The 9356-nt window shown below is 48.3% G+C and overlaps 1 protein-coding gene across 1 annotated transcript in view; it reads right to left on the bottom strand.

Moving 5' to 3' along the window:
* Positions 1–4091: 4091 nt before the first annotated feature.
* Positions 4092–9356, bottom strand: part of LOC135883718 (exocyst complex component 1-like) — a 58117-nt gene continuing 52852 nt past the window's right edge. Inside the window, exons 15-17 of the mRNA XM_065410957.1 lie at positions 8611–8810; positions 4871–5065; positions 4092–4247 (exon numbers count right to left, since the gene is read on the bottom strand). Coding sequence (XP_065267029.1) covers positions 4092–4247; positions 4871–5065; positions 8611–8810 — 551 coding nt within the window. The remainder of the gene's footprint in view (positions 4248–4870; positions 5066–8610; positions 8811–9356) is intronic.

Here is a 9356-nt window from a genome sequence, read left to right as displayed (position 1 = left end):
ACAGTGAAAAGCAGTGTGACGCTGCCATTAAAAATTCACCAGCACTTTCTTGAGCTAGCGTTTGAAAATGCTGAACCAAACACCCTTTAGATTGCATGCAGTCCTGCAAAGTCCCATGCATGCCTGTGGGCCTGCGTATGTAGCAACCAGAATCCTGATACATTGGCTTTGCTTTCTGGTGTTTGCAAGAGCTGATTTTCAGTCGAGCAAGCACTCAGAATGTTTGCTGTCTGAAGACACAGCCTGTCACTTTGCAATCTTCCCCCCCAGCCCCAACCTCAGAACCATTTGCAGAATCACTGTCTGCACCTCTAGAGTTAATATTTAAGTGTTGTCTGATCTCAGGAAATGAACATGAGTGAAATGTTGGTAGGAAAAAAGAAAAAAGCCCAGTACCTGCACGCAGTGAAGACAGGCAAGCTCAGCAAAACAGCCTGAAAGAACTCTGTCCCCTTCAGCTAACCACTTCCTGGTCCCCAGATCTGAGCTGTGCTGGGAGCAGAGTTCCCAAGGAAAAGAGATAGAGCGAGTATAAATAAAAGCCTGAAAGTTGCTCCCTCCCCTCTGTGGAGACCTTGGATTCTGTTCGTACAAAGCAGCTGACCAGGTTGGGGCCAAAGATCTCAGGCATTTTCCCCAGCTTTGTGTGTAACACACGCTTGCTTCTAAAATAAAGAATACAGGCTCCCTGTGCAATAACACAGGATACAGGGAGCTCCCGGAAAACAGAAACTGGGGCACACGGCTGCAGTTCGTGGGCTTACCCCAGCTGTGCAGGATGTGCCTGCCTGGGAATCACCAGGTGCATCCCACTCCTTCCCTGCCTCCAGGGGGCACTCTGTGCCTCTGAGACAGGCAAAGGCCATATTGTCCCATCAGGTTGTGCGCACACTCAGTGCCCCCGGGGACACTAGAGCATCAATGAGGCAGGAAGGAATTGCTCATCCCTGCAATTATAAGCAGGTTCATGATGGTACATGCTGATGTCCTGTCCACTGTAGAGCTCCCCATGTTGCTCCTAGTGGTGGCGCTAAAAGGGCTTCGACAAGGCCTGTGTGAGTACTACTGAGTTTAGAGTCTCTGGGTGTGGCATCCATGTCCCCTGGACCTCAGGATCCCTCTCCAAGCAGCCACACTGGCTACCGATTAACCTGAGGAGAACCTGTAGACTTTCCTCCACTTTATTCAAGATTCTCTACTCTCTGGCTCTGCCTTATCTGTGTGATTTGATCCATGCTGCTCTACCTGTCCTCTGAGCTCGTGGTTCATCATGGTGTAACTCCAGCTCCATGCCAATGATGTCAGTGGAGCTACCCCTGCCTAAAACTGGAGCGACAAACTTGTGTGCCATGCCCGAGGTCCTGTTCTCAACTTCTCAGCCTGTCAGTTCTCTGGGCTACTCCTCACTCACCCGAAGCTGGCGGAATGCGCTCCCATTTGACCTTCATGCAACTGACTCTATTAGCCTTTTAAAGGTCAGACTTAAAGCCCTGCACTTCTACCCAGTTACTGCTGGTCTCATGTCCTGCACTTGTCATCTTCTTTGATAGTTCGGTTCTTCAGCACCTGCTACATGTGAAAGATGTTTTGTAAAACCAACAGAGAACGACATTATCAGCTGCTACATCCCTACAGATGATTTAGGACTTGCTCATTAATACCTCCTAGATGATACTCTTATGACTAGGAGAGAGAACTTTTAAACTGGGGGGAAATGATGAACTGCCTAGACCTTGCCTTTTCCTTTGACTGTAGAGTGCCTAGCACACATGTAGAACAACCAAATGCTTTGGAAGTGCCTCTCCAAACAGCTAAGCACCTTCTGAAAAGCACAACATTCAGATGCACCACTATCCAGGATGAACTTCCTACCTCCCACAAAGACCCCTCCTTCCACACACTCATATCCGGACAACCCAAGTCATCAAGGACAGCCTGGGAAAACAGCTAGGCCTGGCAATGCACCCTGGAGCTCAGGAAATCTGGACTCTGTTGGATCAGGGCTGAAATCTAGCTGACGGTGGAGGATGATAATGTGTATAGTTGTGTTAGCATTTTAGAGCTGTGTGGATACTGGTTCCTCTCACAACACCACCTCACAGTTTTTCCCAAGAGGAAGTCTCAGCTTAGCAGAAGCTCAGGCCTGGAATAGCAAGGAGAGTGCTACATGCCTGTATGAGGTGTATTGGCATAGCTGTTGGGAGGAAACTAGCATAACCCCTGCCCATGATATGCCAGGCTCTACAGCTGTCCTTTTCCATCTTTGGGCCTGCTCCCTCTGAAGTCAATGGCAGAGCCCCCATGCCCTTCAATGGGGAAAGATCAGGTCTTTTTCTATCACCAAATTCATACAAAATTTGGTAGGGCTTTTAAAAAAGATTTTACTTTGTATTGAGCCAAGAGCTTCAGATTCATCCCAGTGCCATGAGGGAAGGCTGCCTGAGTAGACATCCCGTACAATACGAAGTGACCACATTGGGATACAAGAACAGGTCAAAGCAATGAGGCCAACACTGAAAGGATTTTATTATCTTGTGATACTGTCAATGGGCAGACAAGCTAAATTAGGTAAGAGTGGGAAGATCCCTGGGAAATTGCTCCAGGCTGCATAAGAGTTTTTGCCCTATCCTAGGAAATGAAACATTCATCATAACGTCACATAAAATAACTCTTATTTTTAAACTCTCTGTACAGCAGAATTGATAGATTAAGCAACATTCGAGATGGCTAACAGCATGCATACATGTGTGATGGAAAGCCCTTTATGTTGCAGTGCGTCATTCATAAGCATGGATCCATTTGCTTCAATGCAGCCAAAGGAAGAAACAAGAACCACCCCTTATGGCATGTCCAGCTGCTATTGGGCAAGCCTGTGGAAATGATCTTGGCAAGCAGAGAGATGGCTCATTTCAGACATATCAAAGAGAGAATGGGCTGCTCTGGTTTCGGACTCTGAGGCCAATCCGGGTGTCTCTGACCCTGGTGCTGCTTAGATCCTGACTGGGAGGAGGTGAGGAGACTTGAAAATAAAACACAAATACTATAACTGCCACCAAAATGGCTACAACTACATCTAAAAGAAAGGGACAGGAGAGAAGCAAACCGCCATTTGCCTGCTTCTGTGGAAACCGAAGAACTGGCAGCAAGCAGGAGAAAGGGACATGACTAGCACAGGCTCTGCTGCAGCTTTGAACCGCCCGTGGAAACTGCAGACAGGAGGAGAATAGCCCATTCATACCAGAATTGTGGGAGACGCTGAGCTATGGAAAGGAAACAAACTTTGTGCTTTGTATAGACAGACCTAAACCAAAACTTCGAACCCAAACAACCATAAACATTAGGGGTGTTGGAATTCCAAACCCATATCCAGATTTTACAAATGATCCTTAGTTTTACAATGGGCTGCACCAATCCCCTAGATCCGGACTCCCTGGCATTTTGGGGCGTTTGAAATCCAGATCCAAATTGTTAACTGTGGATCCATCTCTAGTTTTATATAAAACCAGATATGTTGAACGCGGAAGAGAGATTAACCGGAAATAGTCAAAGTGGCCAAAAATTACATCCCCACTTGGACCCTCCTATGAATTCATAAGTTCAGAATTGCAAATATATCATGCTTCCTTTCCCCATCTGATCAATGCTGTGCGACTTGGCATAAAGAAGCTGATGTGCATGCTCAGAAAGGATCTAATGAGCATGGGTTGCTCCGACAGGAGATTTCTATGACCACTCACTCTGACAGGATGTTACAAAGCAATGCTGTAGGAGGTGACAGCACTCACCATGAGAGTCACAGAAACCCAGCAGTTTGGGCTTATTATTGGCTGTGCATGGATCTGTTGGGGGAAAAGGAATCCCAAAGCTTCCACTCTCAGGGAAGGTCAATTTTTAGGCTGACGACTGTGAAAGTTCCCCTTTAATTCAGTAGACCCCCATATTGGGTTAAACCTAGGCTGAGAACTCTTGTGCCAAATGTCAGTCCGGAGTAAATTTTCACATGGTCATTTCAGCTCCTTGGCTGCTGATGGAGCTTTTTTGGCACCAGCGGGAGCTGTTCTCACCACGCGCCTAGTCAGCAGGAATTGCTTTCACATGCTGGACTGAGTGATGGAGATAAAATAGTTCAGCAAGTCCTCCACGGTGAAGTCCATTGTGATCCCTGACCCTGGGTAGCAGCGCTGGATCAGATTCTCGAACTCTTGATACTGCCGTATGAACTCCTGTTCCATGGCTCGCCAGACCACCTGTAGGTAAAACACTTGGAGTCAATGACCTCTCTTACTGGGAGCGTCCTACCCTGCTCCCCTCCGGGGTTTGCTGCAACACTACGTAACCATCCACACCCACAGAGGCACGTTTTTCACTGCCTGCTGCATGAGTGCAACCGCCAGCCCAAGAGGAAGGGACATGCAGAGGGCTGACCTTGGAGCTTCTAGGCCCACATCCTCAAAGGCACTTAGGAACCCATCTCCCATTGAAATTAATGGATGCTGGGTGCTTAAATACCTTTGAGGATCTGGGCCCTACGCCCCAAAACTAACCCAGTAAGAGTTCCCCCTAAGGGAGCAGAGATGGAGGAATTCCCACTAATTTTCAGACTTCATGAGTAACTAAAGATACTAAGAGAAGCAGGGAGCAGAGACAAGTCACTGGGAAGAGGGAGGATAGAAATAACAGAGGATGGTTTGAGGAGATGAAACAATGGGCACGAAAAGGGAATCAACACAGTGGGAGTGATGGTCAGAGAGGAGGAGATAGGAGGTTCCCTTCCCTCTGCCATTTATTGTTGCCTGGCAAGCTTGGCCCCCAAAACACATGAAGCCACCACTGCATTGCACCCTGTGAGCGGTGCCCAGGCCATATTTACCGGCAGGAGGTTTTCCTCAGGGGAGAGATACTTGTGAATCTTCCTGTAGAGAGTATCCAGAGCTCTCTTCACCTCCTTGCCAGGGTACTTTTCTATCACCTTCCGCAGTTCCTGCTTGCTGTACGCCAGCTGGAAACTCACTTCCTCTTCTTTCACCCCCTGAGCCACACGGGCTTTCACCCCCTCGAAGAAATGCTGGGGAGGCAAAGGAGACAAATCATGCACCAGCTGTTCCACAGTGTGGTTCTACTGAGCTCTTTTTCGGCTGACTCCAGAAGCCTTTTCTCAGGCCTCTTGCTGGGCTTTGACTGAGCAGATCTGACCGTTCGTGCAGAGCCAGAGTCTTTATGTTCTGCAGAGGAGGATGCCTTTAGCAACACTGATGCTACCTGATATTTGAAAAGCAACCTGTGGTTCTTTTTGCTCCACATACCTCATCAAATATAAAGGTTCTGGCATCCAAATATAGCTGGTGGCTTTATACGGGCTGCATAAAGCAGAAGAGAACAGAGGTTTCTCTTCTGCTGATCCAGGATATTGGCTCCACAGTGCTGGCAGTAGGAAAAACTAGTTCCTGGAGTTTGTCTCTATTATCGGGTGCATACACTCCTTCACCCTTCTCTCTCCCCCTCGTAGCAGCCACACAGGGGGTTAATAGGCAGCACAGTTACTTCCCCAGCTGTGATTAAGTGGCTGACCAACCACAGCTGAGTTAAAAGGCTTCTCCTAGAAAGTGAAGCCTTCTGGGGAGGGAGACTTGAGGAATGGAGCTCCCAGGAGAAGGCACTTAGGGAGAGATGTCCCAGGTGCCTGGAGAAGGAGGAGGCCCAGCCTGTGGGTGGCTGCATGCTGCCAGAGAGCCTAAGGGGACTCGGCATCAGCCTGAAGAAAGTGGGCCAGGGAAACAGTAGCGAGTCTATCGGAGCAGACCCTGGCTGCTTAATGCAAGGTCCCTGGACTGGAGATGGGGGGCCTGTTTTCCCCTACTAACACTCAAAGAAGGGGAGGCAAAAGTCCTGACACAAAGGGGGACAAGGACTATTGAGTCCATAGTGGGGCTGAAGGCTTGGGACAGGGTCATTAGGCTTCTGCTTGATTGGTCTTGTTCTCCCCCTGAATGGGTGGGACTAGAAGCAAGCTGGGCAGAGAGCAGACCCATGAAAAGGGGCAAATCACCCCACGACTGGAGTGACCATTGACAGGGGGCGCTAGAGTAGAAGAGGTTGGTACACCATGCTGGTCCTGAGGGGTGCACCAGCCGCTGAATGACTCCCCTGCTGTCCCAACAGTGATGTGAGCTCCTATGTCCCCCAGACTTTCAGTGATACTTGGGGCTTGTTCACACAAACACTTACTTGGTGGGAAGCTGGGGTGTAAATCTAGCCCACGCTAGCCTGCAGCACACCAAGCGGCTGTACACAAGGGAGCTGTTAGTGCACGGCAGCAGGGTCCAATGGACGGTTAGTGCCCAGCACCCCAGCTTGCTGTGAACAAAGCATTTGCATAGACAAGCCCTTACACCTCCTAAATGAAAAGGGGACTTAAGTTCTTAAATCAGCTGGTCACTTTTGAAAATTTTACCCCATGTCAGTAAATTAAGCAGCTCATAACTGAAGAGTCACATGGGGAGCAGCTGTGGGCAGCAAAGATACTGCTCAGGATTCCTCTCACTGAGCAGAGCACTGCTAATGGACACCACAAATGTAGTCGCTTTGCCTTGCCACCAACAATGAAATTCCACTCAGCCCTCATCAATGGAAGACAAAACAATTAGCACAGGCAGCGAGTTGATTGAAGCTCTGGCTGGTGTCATAGCTGAGCAGATCTTCCAGGGGCAGGAGGCGTTTGATAGCGAAGACCAGAAGCAAATCAAAACCAAAAGGCATTTCAATTAAGTCCAGCTGGGCCTAGCTTTTATTAGAAGTTATAGGCCAATGAGCAGGTGGGTGAGCATTAATCAGAACAGCAAGGGGTTAGTGGAGTGGCAAGGAACTATGGGAAAGAGCTGAATGTCCGCTTGAGTGGAGCCATGCTTTTAGTTCAGTTAACAAATCAATCACTTGGGAACCCTGAAATTATGTTAGGAGGCTCTGCGCTAGCAGCCATCGAGAAAGAACCGGCATCAGCAGCCACAGACATGCAGCCAAAAGAGAAAGCAGTGATAGAAATCTGTCCCTTCAGTTCAAAGCCAATTCAGGTGAGCTGCACAAGCTGTTCTGCTCGCTCACGTACAATAGTGGGGCTGTGTTACCCACTGATGCCAGCTAGAGAGAGCAGCGATGCACAGACATGGTGAGTCTCACCGGAGTAATTCTGGCTTTGATCTCACAAACAGGGCAACCCCTTCCTGTCCTGTCCTCCAAATGTCTCTTGGATGGGGTGTGTGAATCCAATAGAGGGTTTAGTTGCAGAGTTTGTATCCTCAGCATTTTGGGAAGGGCTGTATTCATTTCTAGAGGGCAGAAGCTTGCCTGCTCTAGGGCAAAAATTGAATTATCCCCCACAGGGAAAAAGGACCTCATTCAGCCAATGTTTGAGAAGTACTTTTGACATATAAAGCATGAGATTTGTGCTAGGGCTAGGATATTAGATAGCAAGGGCTGCCTAGTATTGTAGGGGATAAAGGAGGTGAGAGCAAAGTAAGTCTTGTCTACACAGCAACAAAAACTGCATTCTCAACTCAGATTAGCTAACTCGGATTAAGATCATGTTGAAGATAGGGAAACTCGGATTCAAGCCTATAGGACAGCCTGGGTCTGAACTCAGGTGGCTGACCTGAGTTGCTGTGGCTTTACTGCTATTTTAACCAGAGAGAGCTAGCTCTGGTTAAAACACTTATTTTTTTCTTTTTGCAGTGTCAAAAGCAGGGCCAGCTCCAGCTTTTTTGCTGCCCCAAGCGGCGAAGCGGGGAAAAAAAAGAAAAAAAAAAGATAAAGCTGTGATCAGCGGCATTTCGGCGGCAGCTCTACCGCGCCGCTTCATAATTCGGCAGCGGGTCCTTCGCTCCGAGAGGGACTGAGGGGCCCGTCGCCAAATTGCCGCCGCAGACCCGGACGTACCGCCCCTTTCCATTGGCCACCCCAAGCACCTGCTTCCTTTGCTGGTTCATGGAGCCGGCCCTGGTCAAAAGGGTGCTTCAGATTAGCCTTGGGACTTCCTGGGTAATGCCTGCTGGAGAGGTAGACTGGTCCAGTGGTTAGGGCACTAGCCAAGCACATGGTAGACTTGGTTCCAGTTGCTGCTCTACCACCTTAGGCAAGTCACTTAGCCTTTCTGCATCTTGGTTCCCCAGCTGTAAAAAGGACTTAGGCATGGTGCGAGGATAAATCCATTAAAGACTATGAGGTGCTCAGGTAGGCTAGTAAGGAGTGACAGATACATACTATAGACCAGGGGTCGGCGACCTTTCAGAAGTGGTGTGCCGAGTCTTCATTTATTCACTCTAATTTAAGGTTTCGCTTGCCAGTAATACATTTTAATGTTTTTAGAAGGTCTCTTTTTATAAGTCTATAATATATAACTAAACTATTGTTGTATGTAAAGTAAATAAGTTTTTTTAAAATGTTTAAGAAGCTTCATTTAAAATTAAATTAAAATGCAGATCCCCCCGGACTGCTGGCCAGGACCCGGGCAGTGTGAGTGCCACTGAAAATCAGCTCACGTGCCGCCTTCGGCACACGTGCCATAGGTTGCCTACCCCTGCTATAGACAGAGGAGGTTGTGGCTTGCAATGTACTCACGTTGAGTTTCTCCAGTGGCTGTCCCAGGTACTTGGTGACATATCTCTCCAGGTGCTCACGGTACCTTTGCTTGGCTTCCCTTCTCTTGCTTTCCAAGCACTGGATCTTCTTTTGGTACAGAAAGCAGTGGATGTGGTGGAAGTTTTCCATCATGACCATGTCTGTATTGACCTTCAGGTTTGCTGAGGCCAGACTATTGACTAAAAAGAAAGGGAGAAAGCCCATAGGCCTAGAGGGACCTTTTGATAATCAAGATGGGGAGGAATGGAGGGGAGATACAAGGTGAAAAGACAGGATGAGTTAAGCCCACCATGCACAAATCCAGAAGGGTCTTCCAGAGAGTCTAGGCAAGTCCTATCGGTCCAGTCTACAGACTGATTCAACCTTCCTAGCCCTAGAGTCTTGCCTATAGATTATGCTTTGGAGCTAATGGCTCTTAGCCTGTCCCATCTGAATGGCTGGCTGGTTCCAATACCAGAGGGAGAATAACATTGTAATGTAAATAACGATTTATGTAATTTATTTTTATTTCCTATCTCAGATGCTTTATAATAAACGCAGCTGGTGCTCTGACAGGCCTGGTACTGATTGCATTAGTGAGGCAGCATCCAGGATAATATGCAAAGAAGGCTCCGCCCTCTGCATCAGGGAAAGGTGCTAATGTAGCTTTCCAGCTTGCAAAGTCTGGGCAGCTCAGCCTTCTGGTGTGTGGAGGGGGTATCGTTTCCACAGCACCCTGAGCCCCT

The sequence above is a fragment of the Emys orbicularis genome, chromosome 9 (assembly GCF_028017835.1).
Source record: "Emys orbicularis isolate rEmyOrb1 chromosome 9, rEmyOrb1.hap1, whole genome shotgun sequence".
NCBI classification, from domain to species: domain Eukaryota; kingdom Metazoa; phylum Chordata; order Testudines; family Emydidae; genus Emys; species Emys orbicularis.
The sequence above is the reverse complement of the archived record's forward strand: the minus strand, read 5'-3'. Positions and strand labels throughout refer to the sequence as shown.